The sequence below is a fragment of the Balearica regulorum genome, chromosome 24 (assembly GCF_011004875.1).
Source record: "Balearica regulorum gibbericeps isolate bBalReg1 chromosome 24, bBalReg1.pri, whole genome shotgun sequence".
Taxonomy (NCBI): domain Eukaryota; kingdom Metazoa; phylum Chordata; class Aves; order Gruiformes; family Gruidae; genus Balearica; species Balearica regulorum.
This window is the reverse complement of record NC_046207.1, coordinates 1,306,759-1,328,753: the sequence shown is the minus strand read 5'-3', so window position 1 is coordinate 1,328,753 and position 21,995 is coordinate 1,306,759. Positions and strand designations below refer to the sequence as shown.

Here is a 21,995-nt window from a genome sequence, read left to right as displayed (position 1 = left end):
GATGCACAGGAGATAGCTCCACCCAATGTGAATGCCAGGTGAGCACTAACACACAGGTTATATAGAATCAAAGCATACATATTCATTATTTTTCCAAGAAAAGGCAGTCCTATGATAATGATTTCTTAGAAGCCATTTCCATATTCTCCTCCGTGTCACGCGTTGTCAGTGATTTGAGTCGGTGGTCTTCAAGGGGTCTCTGGTGGTTGTCAGTGGTCGCGCACCCGTGTCTGCTGGATGACCCTCTTCTTGCAGGCATGTGCAGTATCATTGTTGTGGATGCACCTGTCCATAACGACTTCATAAGATTAACCATGAATTTTCTAATCCAATTTGTAATTCTCTACTGTTTTGTGCCACACGTTTTATTCTGGTCAATTGTTGGTTAAGATCTTCCGTCACATTTGGTACATGCACACAACATGTATCATTAGTGAGTCCTAGATATCCACATACTCCATGTTCTTTGAGTAATACAAGATCCAGAGCCAATCTGTTCTGTCATGCCATTTTGCTAGTGGCTTGTAATTGGGTATTTAACTCGGCTAAGCCTGTTTGTGTAGCATCTGCTAATATTTGTACTTGTAGCGGAAGACTACGCAAGATAAATTTGTTTTGCAATGCTGATATTCCAGGTAAAAAACCAGACTCCAATACCCACCGAACTTTAGTCCCGGTACTAGGGGATTGCCAAGAATCATCCTCTCTTTTTACTCAAGTCCACCATGAAGGTCGTAATGGTGACTTCCTCCAAAGGAGACATAATGTTAACAGTCCCAAAGTCCACTGTTTATTTCGATTTTTTTATCGGCATGTGAGTATTCCATTTTCCGTTGCTGCTTACCCATACCGTCAACCCCAAGCTCTCTATTTGCCCCCTAATGCAATCTATTCCAGGCCATGTCTTCCTATCATCCTTTAAGTGGGACCAGGTATCGTTTAAATCATTACTATAGTTCCTACATGCACATCCCCATCTTAAAGCTTTAGCAATTGGGTAAAGTCATTGGATCTCAGCATCGGTTGTTTCACAGTTACAGACTTTTGAACAATTCCACTTTGGGTGAATATCTGGTTCGCTTTGTCTCATTTGCTCAACATTGCCATAAATTGTTCTTACTCGAGGAGGATCCTCTAGAGATCCAGGCATTCCAGTAAAATCTACACACCGTTCTGCCTTTTGGATATGATCCCAGGTTCCTCTTCGAGGTTGCTTCCATGTTTTCATGATTTGACATCCCCAAGGTGTATTGGTACAGGCATCTCCAGATGGCTGATAGATTATTTCCTTTGCCCATGGAGTGGCAGGTTTAGTAATATTACATTTAGAAATCGTTTCATTATTTCTTTCAAAATTCAGAGTGTAATTTCCTTCTGACCCCACCCAGGGCAATTTGTTAACTTTTCCTTTCCACGTGTTTTTCCATGCTGTAGTCAGATTCATGGTTAATATTCCCCAAGGAATTGGGTCCCTAGCAGATCTTGGGACTGGCAGGCAAGCTGTTACAGATGCTAAATTCTGCACCTTTGCAAACCCTTGAATTAGTTGCAAAATCAAATTATTCTCTAGTGCCGTTGCCACCAAAAAGAAAACACTAACTAACACCGTTATTCTCATCTTCTAATTTAAATAATCAATGTCCTACCCACGGTTTCCAAAAGTGTTGTTTCAGGCTCACGATTTCTCTGAGGAGAGGAAGGAAAAAAAGAAAAAATAATCGACAACATATTACAAATATTATTACAATTCCTCCTGAAAAGATACCCAACAGAAACCCCAAAAGTATTAGTTTAGCACAGTTATTCTCCCAAGTACACTGCATTAAACTTTTTCTGTGCAGTCTTAGTTTTAAAAGTCCCGCTTGCGTGGATGTCCACTGATCCGATGGTGCCTTCTTCACCTGGGTATGGTGAATCCACGGCTCTACTCCTTCTACTTTAATTGCAGTATAAGTTGTCAACAGTACCTGGAAAGGTCCCTTCCGCCTCTCTTGGAGTGGTTCAGAATTCCATGTTCTTCTGTACACAAAGTCACCCGGCTGGTATTGATGTACAGGCATATCCAGGGCAAGTGGCCTGGTCAGCACAATATATCTACTGAGCGCTTCAAGGGTCTTTCCTAAAGAAATCAAATATGTTTTTGTCCTGGTTCTGGCAAGGATAGAGTTAATTTCACAAGGAGCCAGGACAGGTGACCCAGGCTGGCCGGGGGGCTATTCCATACCATGTGACGTCATGCTCACCATAAAAGGGGGCTAGTCTAGTGGGGCAGGGGTGGGCTCGGCATGGCTGGGGAAGGGTTGAGCGTCCAGTCGGTAGGTCTTCCAATTGGTAAATCGTTCTCTGTTATCACCCATTGTTACTATCTGTTATCAGTACTGTTGTTGATTGTTTTGCCTCTCCGTTGCTGTCCCAGTAAACTGCCCTTATCCCAACCCTTGAGGCTTTGCCGTTGTTTTTCCGTTCTCCTCCCCATCCCACCGGGGGAGGGGTGAGCGAGCTGTGCATGGCACTTAGCTACCGGCTGGGGTTAAACCAGGTCAGTCCTTTCTGGTGCCCAACGTGGGGCTCGAGGGGTTGTGATAACGACAAGTCTGACCCAAGTGTGTTAAAACGAAGTTGTTATAAGCATCAAGCTTCAAGGGTCTTTCCTAAAGAAATCAAATATGTTTTCAAATCTGTATCTCCTTTTACTCTCATATCCCTGGGATTAGGGGAGTTTGGTAAGGTTTGCCATACAATATTTCATATTGGCTTACACCATCTTTAGACCTTGGTTGGATTCTTGTTCTTAAAAGAGCTAATGGCAAAGCCTGTGGCCATTTCAATGATACTTCTTGGCAGATTTTACTCATTTGTCTTTTCAAGGTCTGGTTCATTCTTTCAATTTTCCCACTTGATTGTGGTCTCCAGGGAGTATGCAAATCTCAATTTATCCCTAGGATTTTTACTTACTTGTTGGACTAATTCTGCTACAAAATGTGGTCCTCTATCAGAACACATGCCTAATGGTACCCCAGACCTTGGTATTATTTCTGTTAACAAGATTTTAACCACTTCTCTTGCTTTGTTGGTGCGACAAGGAAAAGCCTCCGGCTATCCAGAAAACGTATCAATCAATACCAACAAGTATCTATACCCATTTTGTCTAGGTAACTCAGAGAAATCAACTTGCCAATAATCTCCTGGGGAATTACCTTGCTTTGTTACTCCTAAAGGTGCTTTCTTCTGGTTTAAAGGATGATTTTTAAGACAAATTGGACACTTAGCTATTGTTGATTTAATTATTCCTGTCATTCCTACACACACTACAGATGTTCTCAAACTTGTAACCCTAGCATCCACACCCCAATGTGTCTGCTCATGTTTTTCCTTTGCAAGTTCTAACATAACTTGTGAGGTCACTGTTACCTGATGTTCTGGTGTTACCCACCATCCTTCTGTATTCTGAGATGCCTTTCAGTGCTCTGCCAATTGTTCATCTAGTTTACTGTATCTTGCTTTCAAATTTGGAATTGTCATCTGTTTTACTGGTACTAGTGCAAGGATTCCTTGTTCTGCAGCCTCCTTTGCAGCTTTATCTGCCAACCAATTACCTACATTTACAGCCGTCTGACCAAATTGATGAGCCTTGCAATGCATTACGGCCACTTCCTTTGGTTTCTGTACCTCTTGTAGGAGTTGAAGAACTTCCTCCTTATGTCTTATTGGTGATCCTTGGGCTGATAACAGTCCTCTTTCTTTCCAGATAGCTCCATGAGCGTGGATCACACCAAATGCATATTTGGAATCCATCCATATGTTTACCCTTTTCCCTTCTGCCACCCGTAAAGCCTGCTTTAGTGCCACCAATTCTGCTTTCTGTGCTGATGTATTTGCAGGTAGTGTCCCTGACTCCAATATCTTGGTGGTGGTAACAACAGCATACCCAGCCATTCGCCTCCCTTGCATGAAACTGCTTCCATCCATAAACAGCTCCAGATCAGGATCCTTCAAAGGTTCGTCCTTCAGGTCCGGTCTGCTGGAATAAACTTGTTCAATGGTTAGCAGGCAATCATGTTCCAATTTCTCGGTAGGATTTTCTGTCGACAGGAACATTGCTGGATTTACAATTGCTGTGGTTTTTAATTCCACATCATCTTGTTCCAATAGGACAACCTGATATCTCAACTTTCTGCTAGGGGATAACCAGTGACCCCCCTTTTGTTCTAAGACAGTTATTACCATATGTGGTACATATACTACTATCTTTTGGCCCATAGTCAATTTTCGAGCTTCCTGAATCAGCAGCACAGTTGCTGCCACGGCACGCAAACATCCCAGCCATCCCTTACTCACGTTGTCAACTTGGTTTTTTGAGACGTACCCCACCGGTCGCTTCCAGGATCCCAGCCATTGTGCCAGCACTCCAAGGGCCAGATGTTCATGTACAAACAACTCAAAAGGTTTGGTTAGATCAGGTAAACCCAATGCAGGGGCCATCATTAATGCCTTTTTGAGTTCTTTAAATGATTTGTGGCATTCAGGTGTCCAAGTCAAGTATTGGTCTTTGGATTCCTTCAGGGCTTCATATAGGGGTTTCACATACAATCCATAATTTAGAATCCAGAGTCGACACCACCCAATCATTCCCAGAAAGGCTCTCAGTTCCTTTGGGCTGTTAGATTTGGGGGTCTGACAAATGGCTTCTTTTCTTTCATTTCCCAGTTGTCTCTGTCCTTCAGATATATCAATTCCCAAATAAATCACTGCTCTTTCCCTATCTGGGCCTTGTTTCTGGAAACTCTCTATCCTCCTTGGCTCAGGCAATTCAATAAACTGATGGTCATTTCAAAACATGTTTCTTTGCTTTCTGCTGCTATCAGGATGTCATCCACATACTGCAATAGCATGCCTCCTCCTTGATTCTGTTTCTTCCACATTTCTAACTCTTTTGCCAATTGATTTCCAAATATAGTGGGGCTATTTTTAAATCCTTGTGGAAGCACAGTCCACGTTAGTTGCGTCTTTCGTCCTGTAGCAGGACTTTCCCATTCAAAAGCAAATATGCTTTGACTTTTTGTATCCAGAGGTGTGCAAAACAAGGCATCCTTTAAATCCAGTACAGTAAACCATTTCTGTTCCTCTTTCAAAGAGGTCAGTAAAATGTATCGATTGGCCACTACTGGGTGTATATCTTGAACTATTTGATTTACGGCCCTCAGATCCTGAACTAATTGGTATTCCTTGCCTCCTGATTTCCTTACTGGTAATATAGGGTTATTGTATTCTGATTCACATTCTACTAACAGCCCATATTCTAAAAATTTTGTCATTAATCCCTCTAATCCCGTTCGAGCCTCCCACTTAATAGGATACTGGTTTTGCCTTACCGGCTTGGCTCCAGGTTTTAAAGTCACCTTCGCCAGTTCTGCCAGTTTGGATCCTCCTGGAACTTCACTTGCCCACACCAAAGGAGTTACTGCATTGTCCACCACTTCCGGAATCTGTTCCTCCTTGGAGGAATCCTGTAACATAAACACTCTCGCCTCTATGGCTTTTGATTCTGGTATTAGTAATCTGATTTCTCCATCTTTAAAAAGTATTTGTGCATCCAATTTGCTTAATAAATCTCGTCCCAATAAAGGCAATGGACATTCGGGCATGTACAAAAATTGATGTGTTACCCACTGTTTTCCCAACTTAAATTTTAACAGTTTCGAGAAAGGCCAGTTCTCCTTTCGCCCCATCGCACCAACAACCTCTGACAATTTATGGCGGAGTTTTGCTTTACATGTATTCAGTACCGAATATGTAGCCCCCATATCTACTAAAAACTCCATTTCTTCATTCCCTAGCCTTAATGTAACCCGGGGCTCAGCTAGGGTTGATTCCCCCGGTCCCCTTCATGATTCATCATCTAGAGTCATCAATTTAATGGCCTGGAGCGTTGGATCTAATCCCCCAGCTTTGGGGCAATCCTTTTTCCAATGCCCACGCTCTTTACAAACCATACATTGATCACCTGCCAATCTGGAAACCACCCTTCCCCTTCCAAGCCCCCGATCAGCAACATTCATACCTTGTCCCCTTCCCATGCCTCCTTTATTATTCTCGGTCAAAATGGCCAGAATTTTCCCATCCCTTCGCATCTGTCTGACCTCTTCTTCTTTTTCTCTGTTATACACAGTCCAGGCTATTTCAAGCATTTTGCCTAAGTCCCTGGGCTCAGCCCCTTCCAATTTCTGAAGCTCTTTCCTAATGTCTGGGGTTGATTGTCCCATAAATACAGAGGCCAATTGTATAGCTTCCTCCGGTTTTTCTGGGTCCAAGTTAGTGTATTTTCTAGCAGTCACCTTTAGTCTTTCCATAAAGGCTGAAGGGGACTCATTTAATTCTTGTCTCACTTCATAAAGTTTAGACCAATTAATTGCTTTTGGCATTGCATGTCTAACACCAAATAAAATCCACTTCTGAGATCTAGTCAACATCCCTCTGGCCCCCAGTTGATTAGGGTCCCACTCGGGATTTGTGGATGGAAAATTCTAGTCCACTGTCCCTTGTATAAGGGACAATAGCATGGGCTCCTTCTACTTGTTTTCTGGCCGTATTCAATACCCTTTTCTTTTCAGTGTCTTCCAACGAAGTATCCAATATTACTTACAAATCCTCCAATCGGGGTTTTGGGTTCTGATTATTGTTTCTAGTACTTTGGCAACTCTTTTGGGATCATCCCGATAAGTGCCTGCAGTTTCTTTCCATGCTCTTAATCAGTTATTGATTTCGCAGTGTGAAAAACAAATCTACATATGCCATTTCATTCCATTTACCTTCCCTCTTACAAAACAGCATCAATTGCAAAATTGTGTTATACTGCAATGTCCCATTTTCCGGCCACTTTTCCCCACTCTCTAAAGTATACGGTGGCCACCAGTGATCACAATATTCAGTCAATTGTTTCCGAGTCAAAGAATCAATTCTTCCCAGATCTTCCCAATGTTCCAAAATACATCCCAGTGGTGTTTTTCGTGGGATTGGTTTCTTACTCGGAAAAGTACCCATCTCCCAGGGACTTAGTGGTTGTGATTGTGCACTATCACAAGCACTTAGTCAGAGGGACCCCAATCAGTGTTAGAGCTCCCTCAGGGATTTCCCCTGCCACCGGAAATCCCAGGGATTTCTCCTGTCACCGGAAATCCCAACCTTGGAGGCTTCCCCTCCACCTGGGCCCTGCTCCACAGGCTTTTGCCTAGCAGAGACTTTTACCTCAGACGTCTCCCTAGCCCAACTCTGCGCAGCTTTCACTGCGCCTTACGAGCAGGCCTCCCGTGCTCCTGGTGCGGGCCTGTCCCAGTGCAGGCCTGTCCCATTGCGGTGGTGAGAGCCACGGGGCTCCTTGAATAAGGCCTTCAACTCATGCAAATGTTTAGATCAAATAAGAATGCCTTTACCTAATCCCAGGGGTCTTCCTCAGAGCTCTTCGGTCTGGGGATCGAAGGTTCTCCCCGAGAATTCTCTGGTGCCGGCTGGAGGTCCTGCGATCCCACGGATCCGTCGAGATTCAAAAGCAGGGTCCCATCTGGATTGCCAAAAACTGTCACCCGTGACAACAGGAGAAGGCAATGTCAGGGTCATGGGCTCCTTCAAGTGCTCCCCACGGTGTCTCAGTGTTGAGACCACGAGCTTGTTTGACAGGATTCAGAACCTTTGGACTTGAGGCCCAGGACACAGGCTAAGAGGTTGGGCTGGACACACTGACGGCAGCCTCAAGGGATGCCAGGTTCCTAGGTGGTGAGTGAGTCAGACACAGATTTGCCCAAAGTTGCCTGAAGGGGCAGGAGGCCTCTGGGAAGAGACTGTGGGCTCCAGGCAGTCCCCAGGGACCTCTGTGTGTCCCGAGTAGCTGAGAGAGCTGTTCAAAGCCCATGGTCAGAGACTTCCAAGGCACAGAGGGAAGGTTCAGCCCTGCTCCCTGTCCCAGCTGGGATTCATAACTGTGTTTCTAGAGAACTCCTGGCAGGTGGCCAAACAAGGCAGAACAACAGGCACAGCCAGGGGAGCACATGGATCAGACATAAGTTCCCATGGATTGACCCCTCTTTTTCCTCTCATCCACCTGGGGGGTGTCATCCCCAGACCAGAGGTTGACTCTGATACCTGAAAGGAGGTGGAGTAGAGGTCTGTGAAGAACAGGGTTGTGCTGGATGTCCTCCCACCAGAAAGAAGCAGTGTCTCTGACTCTGTGTGGGATGTCTACAGCAGGTGCTGGTCCCAGAGACATTTGAAAAGGGAGAGAACGCCCTTGTGGGGAGAGAGAGTCAGACACCTAGATCTCGGAGCTTTTGCCTGTTCCTGGTTCTACCTCCTTTCAGACACTACTGAGGGGCAGGATACACTTGAGTGGCTGCAAAAGGGCCTGTCTCCATCCCTGAGGGAGGTGGGTGCAGGCTCCTGTCTCTGGCTGAGCATTGAATGGCAGGAGGTGTTCACCATGGACACTCCTCCCCTGCAGGGGACTTGTTGGGCTGGTTGTGATCTGCAGGAGAAGCAAAAAGCAGGAAAACAGCCTGCAGCTGTTAATTTTCTTCTTAGCAGAAGGAGATAGTAGAAAATAGTGCTCTGTTTCGGGTTTATGTTGAGAATAATGTTGATAGCACACTGAAGGTTTTACTTGCTGCCAAGCAGTCAAGGACTTTTCAGCTACTCATACTGGCCTGCCAAGGAGAAGGCGGGGTGCACCCAAGAAGCTGGGAGAGGACACAGACAAGGCAGCTGACCCAAACTGTCCAGGTTTTTCCTACTGTAGCCCAGGATGCTGTTGGCCTTGCTTGCCCCCAGGGTGCATTGCCACAGTAGACTGAGGAACAACCGTGAGACACTGAAACTGAATGGGACACAGCAGTGAGTATGCAGGAGAAGTATATTGTGAGCAAGGCCCATCAGCCAGGCACTGGACAAGATTGCCTGTTCAACTGCTTGAGCTGTCCCCCTGCTTCTCATGTCTCTCCTCCAGCTCTGGGGACTCACCAGCACTTGGCTGGGGGGGAGTCCCTGTGTCCCAGATTTCTTCTGGGTTCTCTGCCAAACACAAGAGTGCTGGTGGCTACATCCTTCCCCAGTGACATTTCAAGGGATCTGAGTGCTTTTTTACACCCACCTTACATCTCAAATTGTTTGCTCATTTGTCCAATGTTTCCCTTTTCCTTCATGTTTGTAACTTCTCAGGCATCCTGAAAAGTGGCTGCCAGGGATTAGTCTTGCTGCAGGTGTTGCAGGGAGACACTTCAAAGACTGAACTCAAGATGGGGTTTCGTCCCGGAGCCTACCTTCAAAAGATCCAGCTTTCTCTGGGAACAGGAGCCTTTCAGCATCTTGAGGAACTCACACACCTGAGGAACTTCAGCAGAGGTCACTGTAAAGGTGTGTGGAAGGTGAAAAGAGATGGTTCACTAAGTCTGTTAGATGTAGTCCCTTTTCCATGCAATGGGGCTGGGACCGTGACTCAGGAAATAGCTGGGCATTGGTGTTCTGCGGGTGGTGAGCAATTGTGCTCTGCATCACTTGTTTTCTACATTACTTATCATCATTATTGTTGTTGCTGTTGTTCTCCTCCTTTTCTGGCCTATTAAACAGTCTTTATCTCAAGCCATGAGTTTTACCTTTTTTTCCAATTCGCTTCCCCATTCCACTGGGTGGGGGAGTGAGCAAACAGCTGTGTGGTTGTTTTAGCTGCCTGGTGGGTTAAAACACAACAGCCATACATGTCTTATCCTTGCAAATGTGAACAACAGCTCTTTAATCTCCCTGCAAAGCCTGACCTTCCTTCCTGAGATCATACACTTTTGCCTTGCCTTGCCTCGCCTCACCTTTTCTTTCCTTCACCATGCCAGAGGTTGCCCTTACCTTAATACTAGAGGCAGACATTGCCTCCTTCTCCACTGCACTGGGGCTTTGGGGGCTCATCAAGCTGACAGAGAAAATCCTCTCTATCTCCCTTTCTCCTGCTCCGATGATGTGCAGCTGGCTCACTTGCAGCTGCTTGCTCAGTGGTGAATGCCAACCGCTTGCTCTCTGTTGGCCTGAGAATATTCTCTGGGGTTACAGTTCCCGCCAACTGCTGTAGCAGGATGTGCTCTGTAAATAGCCCGTTATCATATTTGTGGAGGGCTCTTCTGCTCATTACAAGGCTTTTGGTAATTCATGACTGAGTCTAAAGAGGGAAATGAGGTCACTCCAAGTGGAGGCCCCCAGTGCGGGGAGGAGCAGGAGCAGCTAAGAATCTGTTTCCCTTTTCCTGTGGCAGAGTTCCAACAGGACCAACCTGTTAACCTGCCTGGCAAAGGGAGACAGGCGAGAAGGTCCCTCCATGCTGTGAGGTAAGCACAAGACAACAAGGAAAAGAGAGGAAAAGTGTGAGGGGGAGAGAGGAAAGGTAGGCATTGGCCGTGTTTTCAGAGAGCCCAGGCTGGCCAAATCTTGCCCTTACCATGCAAGCCAGAGATGGTCATTTGCCCTTAAAAAAATGCCACAAACCTTGATCCTCTGTCCAGCATCATGTTCTGAGTTCCTGGGGGTCCTTGTCTAGACGCCATTGCTAGCATCTTTAGCAAGGTGGGCATCTGCGGCCACAGTAGCAGCTGGTGATACAGGAGAGGTCACAGCACCCAGAGGTGATGGGCACTCCGTCACAGCTGAGGATGCTGCCAACAGCAGCAGAGGTGGAGGAGCCCACAACAGTGTTCTGTGGGAAGGAGCTGAGGATGGGGCCGGGCAGGGTCACCACCACGGGGGAGGGCTGGATGATGACGGTGGAGTTCTGGCACTGCCTGACACAGGGCTCGTTGCAGCTGTTGGCCAGCGGGGTCGGGCCACAGGGCTGGCAGGGCAGGCAGGGCTGGCACTGGTCATAGCAGGACATGTCTCGGGGCAGACGTTCACCTGGGAGAGAAGGTAGGGAGGCAGCAACACATGGGGATGTGTGAGGAGCAGCCTGTCACCACACCATGAGGGAGTTGAAAAATGTGCAGGGCCAGGAGGTGGAGGCTTGGCAGAGATGTGTGAGAGCTTCTTGGCCTCATCCTGCCAGGGTCCAAAAAGAGCCACAAAGCCCCTATACAGCTACTGTTTAGCCCCTGATTCCAGAAGCCACCTAGAGTTGAGTCCCAGCCTGCCTCCATGCCTAACCTTCTCCCCACTTCCCTCTCTCATGACAAGCAGCCCCAACATCTGGCACAGAACAAAGCTGGTGTCACCTGAGAAGCCCACTGAGATGAGACCTCCTTTTAGAGAAATCAGAGAAGGACGAGGAGCTTCCGACTCACCTGGTTCCCAAGGAGAAGGAGGCAAGAGAGGTGGCTGAGAGAGTGAGGAGTGGGGCTGGCTTTTATCATGGACCTTTACTGCCCCAGGCTGCCAGAGGCATCCCTTGTAGAGGTGATTATTTTCTGACAAGCTCATCTTGAATGCACAACATCCCAGCTAATGCTGTGGGCTGTGTTCTGGCTTCCTGCACTGCTGCCTTTTCATGTCCTGCTTTATGCCAGGCACATTCCTCAGTGAAGGCAGCTTCTGTGTGACAGGATGAGAGGCCCAAGCATTTCCGGTGAAAAACACGTCAGTGTGGGCAGAGGACTCATCTCACATGCTGGAAGAGTCCAGAAAAGATCACTCAGGATGAACACCTGGCTTTGACAACATGCACTCACAGACACACACACAGGCACACACACAAATCTAGCCCTCTAGACATGTAGAGTTAATTGGGAAGACTCAAGACACCCAAAGAAAGGCTGTCTGCACTGTCCAGGGCCACTGCACAGGTCGTGGACTTGACAGAGTCTTCTTCTGCATGTCCTGTGTCCAAAGGGTTCAGTGTGGCTGAGGGAAGACTGACCTGCACTCGGTGAGAGCCGGAGATGCAGCTGATGAGAGTGAGGTTCCCAGCATGAGCCCTTTCACTGACACAGAAGGCCTCTCCCTGCTCTCTGTCTGTCCTAGAGTACCCTGGACATGGATATGGGCTTTAGCCATGGGATGGAGGTGGTGTAGGGGGGGCTGGTAGGAGAGTTTGTGTGTTCACTTCTGATCATCGCATGATGAAGCAAGCCGTGCAGAGGTGACCAGGTATGCAGGCCGTGATATGAGCTCATGCTAGCTAGGGAGTTCAGAGGCCACAAATGATGAAATGCAGGATCAGTGTCTCCAGAAGGATGGTTTGTCCCATTTGCCATGCACATGTGCTTTGGGATGGGCTAAGTCCAGTGTGGGAGCTGATGCCTCCTCACTGACTGTGGCGAGAGTCTACAGACTCTGTTAGAGCAGGTCCAGAGGAGGGCCACAAAAGCGATCGGAGGGATGGAACCCCTGTCCTATGAAGAAAGGGAAAGAGAGAGGTTCTCCTCAGTTTTTACTGACATGGCTTCTCCACAAGTCTACCACATCCCTGAGCCTCCCAGCAGACTCTGTGGGAATGAAGCAGCACCCACACTAGAAGAACAAAGAACTAGGGAGTTCCTACTACCATTTGGACATGCACAAGTTCCTTGGATGACGCATCGAAGCGTGTTCTGAGAGCTGACTGGACAGCCCCTGGAAGGAAGATGGAGCAAATACTCTCACACTCACTCACAACGATTGTGTACTCTCATGCTTGCATTGCAGTTGTGGAAACTCCTCCAGGCTTAGATGTTCCCATCTACACTTAGTGATCTCCTGAAGGGAGATGTGGGGGTGTGAGACCAGCCCCAGATCTGGAAAGGAAGTGGAGCCTCACTGGGGGATTTACACAGCTGCGGAACATGCTGTGTGTCTAGGACAAGCCAGACTCCCCACAGCCTGCAAACACTGAGGCTAGGACTCCAGAAGTGAGTGTGACTGGTCCCAGTAAGAAAGGCACTCAGACTCTTCAAAGCATTCCTTCAAATGCCATCTATTAGCGCTAAGAACTGAAAGAAAGAGAGGACAGTATAGGTAACCTTACATCCCTTCAGGCGCTTACAACCCTGAGCTGCTCTACATCAGCTGCTCTGACAGAATGAGAGAATCACAGAAGAGTTGAGGTTGGAAAGCACCTCTGGAGGTCATCTGGTCCCACGCCCCTGCTCTAGCAGGGCCACCTAGAGCCACTTGCCCAGGACCGTATCTGGGTCAGTTTTGAATATCTCTGAAGAAGGACACTTGGCAACCTCCCTGGGCAAACCGTGCCAGTGCTCAGTCACTCGCACAGTGCAATGTGTTGCCCCCTTGCCAGGGACAGGACACTGTGCAGATCCCACCCACAGAAGGGTTACCCCATTGTGGTGAGTTTTGCTTTCAGAGCATTTTCTCAATCGGAAACACCTCTAGTCACCATTTCTACGGTCAAACACTACAACCTTGCCAGTTGTTTAGTACGGGTGAACAACTACCAGCAGCTTTCACATCCTTGTTTCTTAGGGTGTAAATCAAGGTGTTCAGCAGGGGAGTCAGAGTGGTGGAAATAACAGCTGCATCTGTGCCTGTAGATGGTTTGAACCACCACAGAAAACAGAACCTCTGGCAACAATACACTTAGACTGAACTGTAAAACCCAGGTGGATCTTGTGCCCTTTTCCAGCCTTACCCAGATCATTTTTCTTGGACAGGAAAACGAAGGGTCATGCCAGGAGCCACGAACAGCTCTTGCTTCTACAACTACTGAATCAGACAGGACAGAGAAAATGGACCAAGCACTGGAAGTGCTCAGCAATAGGAGTGGAGGCAATGGACATCAGCTGGGATATGGAGAAATCGGATTAAGCAGTAGCCTAAAAGAAAGAACAAGAGCTGGAAGGTGTTTCCCAGGGAGGTTGTGCAACCCCCATCCTGGGAAGACTTCAAGGCTGGACTGAATGTGACCTTGAGCAACCTGATCCAATGGGATCTGATCTGAGTGTGGGATTGATCTAGATGACCTCTGGAGGCCCCTTCTCACCTACCTTCTGACTGCGTACCTTTCACGGTGCCCTACCTGACCCCTGCATGCCCATGTCACACTTGTGCTCACATCCCCTTTACCACGACACAACTTTTAGGCATTGTGCTGGGAGTGCAGAGAGGCAGCTGAGGGGAGGCTCTGGGCCTCCTCCCTGCCATCCGCAGGGCATCAGTGGCTGCTGTTTCCAGCCCCTGAACTCGGAGACAGCTCTGGGAAGCTGGTCCATCTCCTGGTCAGGGTCCTACAGCTGTTCCAGGCTGCAGCTGGCGCTGTGCAGGCTTCTTCTTGCTGAGGGGTCGTGTCTGGAGGATGGGGAGAGTGGGACTGGCAGGAGCCAAACTTCTGCCGGTGCAGAGCCACGGAGCACTCTCAGCTCGGTCGAGACCCTGAGCGTCGCCGTCGGAGGGCTCAGCCCCGGGGCGGAGCTAGTGGAGGCGGAGATGAGAGGAGAAGGGGAGGGGAGGGGAGAAGGCACCGCGGGCGGAGTGCTGGGGCTGGCGGGGGGGCAGCGAGGCACGGTCGGCCGAGCGGCGGGATGCGGCGGTGCCGGGGCGCAGGGCTGGCGGGGCTGGCCGCGGTGCTCCTGGGTGCGTGGGGCTGGCGGTGGTGGCGGGGCGCTGGACCTGGGGCTGCTTGGGACCAGCACTGGGCCCGGGCCTCACCTCTGGCCCTCCTAAACCTTCTCGAACCTTATTCCCCCTCTATCCTCCCTTCTGCAGGCATCTCTTCTGCCCTTAATGAGCTCATTCCCTCTCAGCTTAACTTTTTTCTTTTTTTCTTTTCTTTCTTTCTCTTTCTTTCTCTCTTTCTCTCTTTTCCCTCTTTCCCTCTTTTCTCTTTCCCTTCCCTTCTTCTCCTTCCTTTCTCCCCTCAATGACTCCCCCCTTCCAACTCTCATTCATAGTCATCTCCCCACCAATTATTAGGGGGCACTTCCATTACTGCACATGTCGACAACCTCTGGAAACCCTGCACCTCATCATCTCTGTATTGTCCTGGCTGCTTCTGGCGGATTTCCTCTGGGAAACAGCAGGCAGGGATGGGCAGAAAGCAGGTTTTCACGGTTTTTTTCTTCTTTTTGTCCTCGGCAGTGACTGCGGGCAGAGCCCAGGTGCAGCAGGAGCCGTCGGCAGAGACCACCGAGGGCACCAGCATCAACATCACTTGCTCACATCCCGACATACAGACCAGCGAGTTCATCTGCTGGTACCGTCAGCTCCCGGGCCGAGGCCCCGCATTGCTCGTGAGCACTCTTAAAGAGTCCAAAGAGGTGCCGGACCCGCCGGGGCGGCTGTGGGTGGCGGCAGACCGCCGGTCCAGCGCCTTGTGGCTCGCCCGGCCCCGGCGCGGGGATGCGGCGGTGTATTACTGCGCCCTGAGAGACACGGGGAGAGGAGCCGGGGCTGCGGCCGGGCACGAACCACGAACCACAAACCAGGACCCAGGAACCAGGAAGGGCGGCGGGCGGGGCCGGGCGTGTGTGTCGGGGGCGGGGGGACAGCCCCGGCCGGGCCCGCCAGGGGGCGCTGCCGCTCCGCCCGCCGGGGTCGCCTCGCCCCGGGCCCCGCCTCGCCCCGGGCCCCGCGCCCGTTCCCCCGCCCGACCGGCACCGGCGTCGGGCCCGCCGAGGCCCCGCAGACCCCACGCCACGCAGCCCTGCCTGGGACGGGCCCCCGATGCGCAGAAACCTTCTCCCCCCCTCACCCCATGCTCACCCCCGCACTCCCACCGGGGCGCAGACAGAAATCCCCTGGCACAGTGCCGGTAGCGGCAGCGGGGCAGGAATCACGGCCGGAGCGGTGGCGGTGTCCGGCGGTGCCCGGGAAGGAGCGATTGCAGCCGCCGGCCCCGCTGGCTCCCGGAGAGGAGCAGCGCCTTTCTGCTGTGCACAGGGAGGCAGGCAGCAGAGATCCTCCTGCCCACGGGCAGCTGGACAGCCCTCGGTCCTGCCGCAGGCACCAAATGGACATTGCTGCTGCTCAACGGGCAGCGCCTGGGCATCTCTTTCATCCCACTGACATTGCCAGGCCCTGGTCGAACAGAAAGACCCAGCTGAACCACTGCCAATACAAAGCCTTGCTTTGAAACCTCAACCAGAAATGGTTTCTTGGGAACTCTGTAAATCAGCTCAGAGACACAGTTACAAACTGATTCCTCCGGCTCCACAGTCCACTTCCCAATTGCTCTTGTGGGTGTTGGACAGGCATCCTTTTGAGCTGGTAGTTATACCTCGCAACCAATGCAAGAAAGAGATACCGATTCTCACAGACAAGGGCATCCCACAGTGGCTAGTGGTCAGGACAGAGAGCTTGTTGCACAGGATTCCCCTTAATCTCCAACTGAGAGCCTTTGGCGTTGAAGTGAAGTCCAGGAGATTGGAGAGAAGCTTGAGCTGGGCACTTGTTGAATGACACATCGGAGACTCAAGGTCCAACCTCAGCAGTGAGCCACAAAGAGATTTGCTAAGTTGCCCTGCGGGGCTGAAGGTCTGAGGTGAGTGAGAACTGGAAAGAGGCCCCTGATCATGGGGTCCTGGGCCCCTCCAGTCCCCGCTGTGGCCTGTGTGGCTGTAGGAGCTGGCACAACTGTGAAAGTCCGTGTTCACAGGCTTCCGGGGCAGACAGGAAAGGTTCAGCCCTCTTCCCTGCTTCAGCTGGGCACTGGTGTGGCAGCTGTCGCTGTATTACAAGGGAACTCCTTTGCAGTCACTGGAGAGCAGAGGGCAGTCCACTGTCCTGCTGCCATGGTCTCGACAAACAACAGGATGCTGAAGGCCTTGTGGGAGCAGGGTTGTGAATGGGGGCTGCTATGCTGATCAGCTGCTTCCTGCAGTCCCTGCCAAGCGTGTGAGCAAAGGTCCCTGGGCGAGCAGTGGCAGAGGAGCCCTGCTCCAGGCAGCAGGCAGCAGAAGACATTAAAATCAAGTGGCCCTTTTGCTTGCCTGAGTATTGGGGTTCTGGGGCCCAGGGTGGGACAAGCGGCTGGAGGTTGTGGGTAATGTGGGTAGGCGAAGGGACACAGAGGGACTGCCTGTACAACAGAGAGCTGTGTTGCAGAGTCTTCTTCCTGCCAGAGGGAGGGAGTGTGTCTGTCCCTGTGCGGCTGTTTTCTGCAGCAGGTGCTCTTTACAGTTGTGTTTCTCTTCAGGTCCTCCTGTATGGCCAGAGGTGAAGGGAAAGAGTGTGCAACACCTGGGCCCAGGCACTTCATTGTGTGCCTGGTCCTTTCTCCTCTCAGACACTCCCAGGGAAGGGTGGATATGGGTGGGTGCAGGGGTGCCTTCTCATCTCCTGCAGGGCTGAGTGCAGGCCTGTGCAGCTGTCTAGTGGTTGATGTCAGGGAGAAGGTTGTGAGGGATGCCTGTCCCTTTGATGGATGTGTCATACTGAAACCATGAGTCTGTTATCTCTCTAGAGGGCTTTCCTGTGGTAGAGGTGGGGCACAGACCCAAGAGGGGTCCGTGGTAGAAGGTTGAGGGAGAGACGCATAGAGGCCTGCCTGGAGCAGCAGGGAGAGAGTTTGCTCCACCTCTGGGCTGTGGTTTGGAGGCCTCTTTGATCTGGCAGAGGCAGCAGAAGACGTCAAGTTGCAAGCATCAGGTCCCTCGTGCTGGCAGGTCCTTGGGCACCCCACAAAGGGAGAGCGTGACATGGTCCTCATTTTCCTGGCAGCCCGGTGGAACTGGCAGACTTGGTGAGATGTGACTTTCAGGCTGGGGAGAATGAGGCAAGGGTTTGTGGAGCTGGTGGTGGAAGCGGGGAGACGTGAGTCCTCACTCCCAGGGAAACTGGGAGTGTTCTGTAGGGAGAGCAGGGGTTGCAGACGGGTACAGCAAATAATCTGGGACATGTCAGGAGGAACGGGCATAAGGGGAGGAATATGACCTCACTTTACATTTGCAGGTACTGAGCATTCCTGAATGTGCTGCTAATACATAGGTAGCCTGAAGGAAGGAAAGCTGCCAGGGAACGGAGCAATGAGGCATCTAGGAGCTTCTCTCCTCGATGTATTGCAGGCAATGCTACCAATCTCTGTAGGGGTGGTCGTAAACCTTGGGGGACAAATGGTGAAGGCTAACTCGATGCAAGAGGAGCTGAAAGGCCATACAAGGACAACAGGGCAAGGTCAGAGGACGGGTTGTGCCATACGGAGGAACTGTTCTAGCAAGAAGATATGGTCAGAGGTGGGAGAGGAGCAGCTGACGTCTTCTACTGCTGAAGGAGAGACGAGCAGTTAACATAGCTCAGAGGCAGATATGGAGAGAATCAGTGGACTGAAAGACCAGCATGAAAACCAGGGAGATGGGTGTGGGGGGGGGGGGAGAAGTGACAAGAACCTGCAGAAAGAAGTGTGCAGGGACAAACAGCTCAGCGTATCAGAGGCTTCAGAGAAAGGCGAGATGGGAAGTGGGGACAGTTAGCAAGCTGTTGAAGTGATAGACAGACACAGACACAGGCAAGCAAAGCTGAAAGCTCTTTCTGGCTTTACAGGTCATGCCCAAAAGGACTCTCTGCTCCAGTTCCCAGCAGAAATGACCATCCAGGTGGGACACAATGCAACTCTGCACTGCAATTTCTCCACCAGCTATTCCAGTCCATACCTGTTTTGGTACCAGCAGTGCCACACTCAGTCCCCTCAGATGCTGCTGCAGGTGGACAAATGGAAACCTCAAGTGGATTCAGGGAGGTTCTCCTCTACACTGTCTGTGGAGACCTCCAGGTGTTTCTGCATGTGCGGATGCCGAGAGCCCAGGATGGCACTGCCTATTTCTGGCACTGAACCCACAGCGGTGCCCACAGTATGCAGCACTGCACAGAAACGTGGAGCATGCTCTGAGGGGCGCTTCCCTCCCTGCCACTGCTTGCATATAGCTCTGAGCTCAGCCTGCCCAGCAGTGGCACCTGGAGGCTGTGGTGAGGCTGGATCTCTGCCTCCCCAGCCTGTGCTGCTGTGAAGCACATGGCAGTGTGACTTTTACAGTTCTTTGCGTCTTTGATGATGGAAAGGGTCCAAGAAACCTGACCTGGACCAGACCCATTGCAGGCTACACCACGCACAAGCCAAACCAGGCATGTAAATGCCCTCTCCTTAAAATAGCTGGTACACTGGAGCGAGTACTCAGGCCAAGCAACCTATCCGCTTGCCTTCTTGTTCCCTTTCCCTGTGCCTCCACTGATGGCCACAGCTGGAGAATGAAGCTTGTGTTAGGAAGCACAACTGCTCTTATGTTTTTGCCACGTGGCCATAGTAGCCAGGAAGGGAAGAGCTCTTCCTTGCCCCGCATCGGTGTGTCAGCTAAACCCTCAGCAAGTGAAAAGACCCATCAGCAGACACAGGACAAGATTCTCTGCTCAAGCCTTCCTGCACTCGTCCACTGCTGGAGAAGGGTCCCGCTCTTTTTCGTGTCTCTTCTCCTTCTCAGGGGAATCATCACCAGTGCTGGAGGGAGCCCCTATGTTCCTGAGTCCATGCCAGTTTCTCTGTCCAACAGCTGGTAACCACATCTCTCTGATCTTGTTTCCTCCCACAGCAACAGGAATGGTTCTAGGGACGTATCTCAGGCAATCCCACCCAGCACTGCATGTGGAAGCTCATCTGGAGGGTGCTGACTTTCCAGCTTGATCTCGCCCTCTGAGTTGGAATCTGTTGCTCCTGAAGCATCATCCAGGCCACCTGAGAAGCCCTACAGTACTTAGTTGTTGTCCTACTGCTGTTCCAGGATGGCCTGCCTCTCCCAAGTGACGTGGGTCTGCCTGCCAGCCCTGGTGGAGGCTTTGCATGCCCCCCATTTATCTCAGGGGACTCTAGGCAGCATTGATGGAGTGTGGACAGCAGCCCTCAGGGGCCTGCACTCCACTGTGTCTCAGGTCCCTTGAAACATTTCGTGTCCTGCTTGTGGTTGATCTCCAGGGCTGCAGAGGGCTTCAAACACACAGACACGTTTCCCTGCAAACCAACATCATCCCTAAGGAGGATTGAAAAGCAGTGATGGCTACCTGGGGACAGATCCAGGCTCAGGAAAATGCTGTCAGCTTGTGTAGGAATGGCCCAACTCATGAGGGGAAGGCTGGGTCAGTGCAAGGAGCATTGAAATTCCTTTCTGCCTGTACAGGTCATGCGTCAGAAGGACTCTAGCTCCAATTCCCTCCAGAAAGGACCATCCAGGCAGGACACAACACAACGCTGCACTGCAATTTCTCCACCACCGATCCCAATCCCTACATCTACTGGTACCAGCAGGTCCCAAACCAGCCCCCTCAGGTGCTGCTGTGGCTGAGCAAGTACAAAGCTTGCGTGGATTCAGGGAGGTTCTCCTCTGTGCTGTCTGCAGAGGATTCCCAGGTGCTCCTGCGTGTGCAGGATGCAGAGCTCCAGGACAGTGCTCTCTATCTCTGCATGCTGAGCCCACACTCATGCCCCTCACTGTGCAGCACTGCCCAAGAAGGGGAGGGTGTTACCCTGGGGAATGAGTTGCTCTTTGACTGCAGCCCAGGATGCTGTTGGCGTTCCTTGCCCCCAGGGTGCATTGCTGCAGCAGACTCAGGAACAACCCTGAGATGCTGAAACTGTGCGGGTGTGGTGGTTTCACCTAGGCTGGATGCCAGGTGTCCACTAAGCCGCTCTATCACTCCCCTCCTCAGCAAGGCGGGGAGGGGAGAAAAGAAGATGGAAAAGACAACCCCAAAGTCGTGGGTCAAGATAAAGGCAGTTTAATGTAGCTAAAGCAAAAGGCCGCATGCAGAAGCAAAGCAGAAACCAAAAGATTATTCCCTACTTCCCATCAGCAGGTGATGTCTGGCCACTTCCTGGGAAGGAGGGCTTCAGTACGTGTACTCGTTACTCTGGAAGACAAATGTTGTGAAAAAACCCCAACAAATGCCCCTGTCCCGTTCCTCCTCCTGTGTCTCAGTTTCTTATTGCTGAGCAGACGTCATATAGTACGGAATATCCCTTTGGTCAGTTTGGGTCAGCTGTCCTGGCTGTGTCCCCTCCCAAGGTCTTGCCCACCCTCAGCCTGCTGCTGAGGCGGGGGAAGAAATGTTGGCGAGACAGCCTTGGTGTGGACTTCTGCACTGCCGAATAGCAGCCACAACACTGGTGTGTTGTCAACACCTTGCTAGCTACCAATACACAGCACAGCACTATGAGGGCTGCTGTGGGGAGAATTAACTCCACCTCCGCCAGACCCAAGACAGCAGGACACAGCCGTGAGTGTGAAGCTGAATGAAGCTGCTTGTCCAGCTCTAACTCTTCCCTCAGCATTCAACCATGACCACTACTGGAGAAGGGGGCTCTATGTAGGAAACATGAGTGCTCCTGTGGCTTTCCCTCCTAGCCAAAGAAGCCCAAGGAAGGAAAATGTCCTCCTAGCCCAGCATCTGGGGATCAATGAAAGCCTCACCTTGTGAGCAAGACCCATCAACCAGACACTGGACAAGATTCCCTGTTCAACTGCTTGAGCTGTCCCCCTGCTATTCATGTCTCTCCTCCAGTTCTGGGGACTCACCAGTGCTTGGCTGGGGGGAATCCCTGTGCCTCAGAGTCCCTCTGGCTTCTCTGCCCAGCGGAAAGCAGCTGATGTCTGCAGAGCTGCGATCTAGTTTGTCCATGTGTGCGTGCTTCTTCTGTGATGGTCTGTCTGTTTTGGAAAGTAAAGAGTTGACCATGGAAAGCATCTGTGCTGGAAGCTGACAAATGCAGCAATGGTAGCAGGCCAAGACATTCTTAGCAATGGAGTGATGTCAGCTCAGTAGGTCTGATGTGCGGAAAATCGGACTCCACAACTGGGAAAGTTGTAAAGTAGGTATGTTTATTCAGCGCTGGGCAGCACGGGGGTCGTCCCACCAAAATCATGCGCGCTACGTCGCTACTTTGTTTTAGTTTTATACAGTGTAGTGATTACATATTCATGAGGTTACATAACATGCCTATACATATTCATGACCTGTCCCCGCTTCGTAGTAAAATAGTCTCAAGGAGTTATTTCCATAACTCCTCCTCCCTGCACTTGTGCAGTGCCTCCTGGTGGTGGTCATGGGGGGTCGTAAAGATGAAGGTTGAT

The 21,995-nt window shown here is 50.7% G+C and overlaps 2 protein-coding genes across 2 annotated transcripts in view; both read right to left on the bottom strand.

The window, feature by feature from the left end:
- The window catches only part of LOC142605018 (feather keratin Cos2-3-like), an 80,535-nt gene that overhangs the window by 13,193 nt on the left and 45,347 nt on the right, over positions 1-21,995 (bottom strand). The window lies entirely within an intron of this gene.
- Positions 10,583-11,373, bottom strand: LOC104637555 (feather keratin Cos1-1/Cos1-3/Cos2-1). The gene is made up of 2 exons (XM_075775057.1): positions 11,301-11,373; positions 10,583-10,899 (listed from the first exon to the last, which is right to left on the bottom strand). Exon 2 carries the CDS (start codon positions 10,895-10,897, stop codon positions 10,583-10,585), a length of 315 nt encoding a protein of 104 aa, XP_075631172.1. The 5' UTR covers positions 10,898-10,899; positions 11,301-11,373.

What these genes read in the sequence shown, in the direction of transcription:
- LOC104637555 (XM_075775057.1), bottom strand. Translation starts at nt 10,897, where the DNA reads ATGTCCTGCTATGACCAGTGCCAGCCCTGCCTGCCCTGCCAGCCCTGT.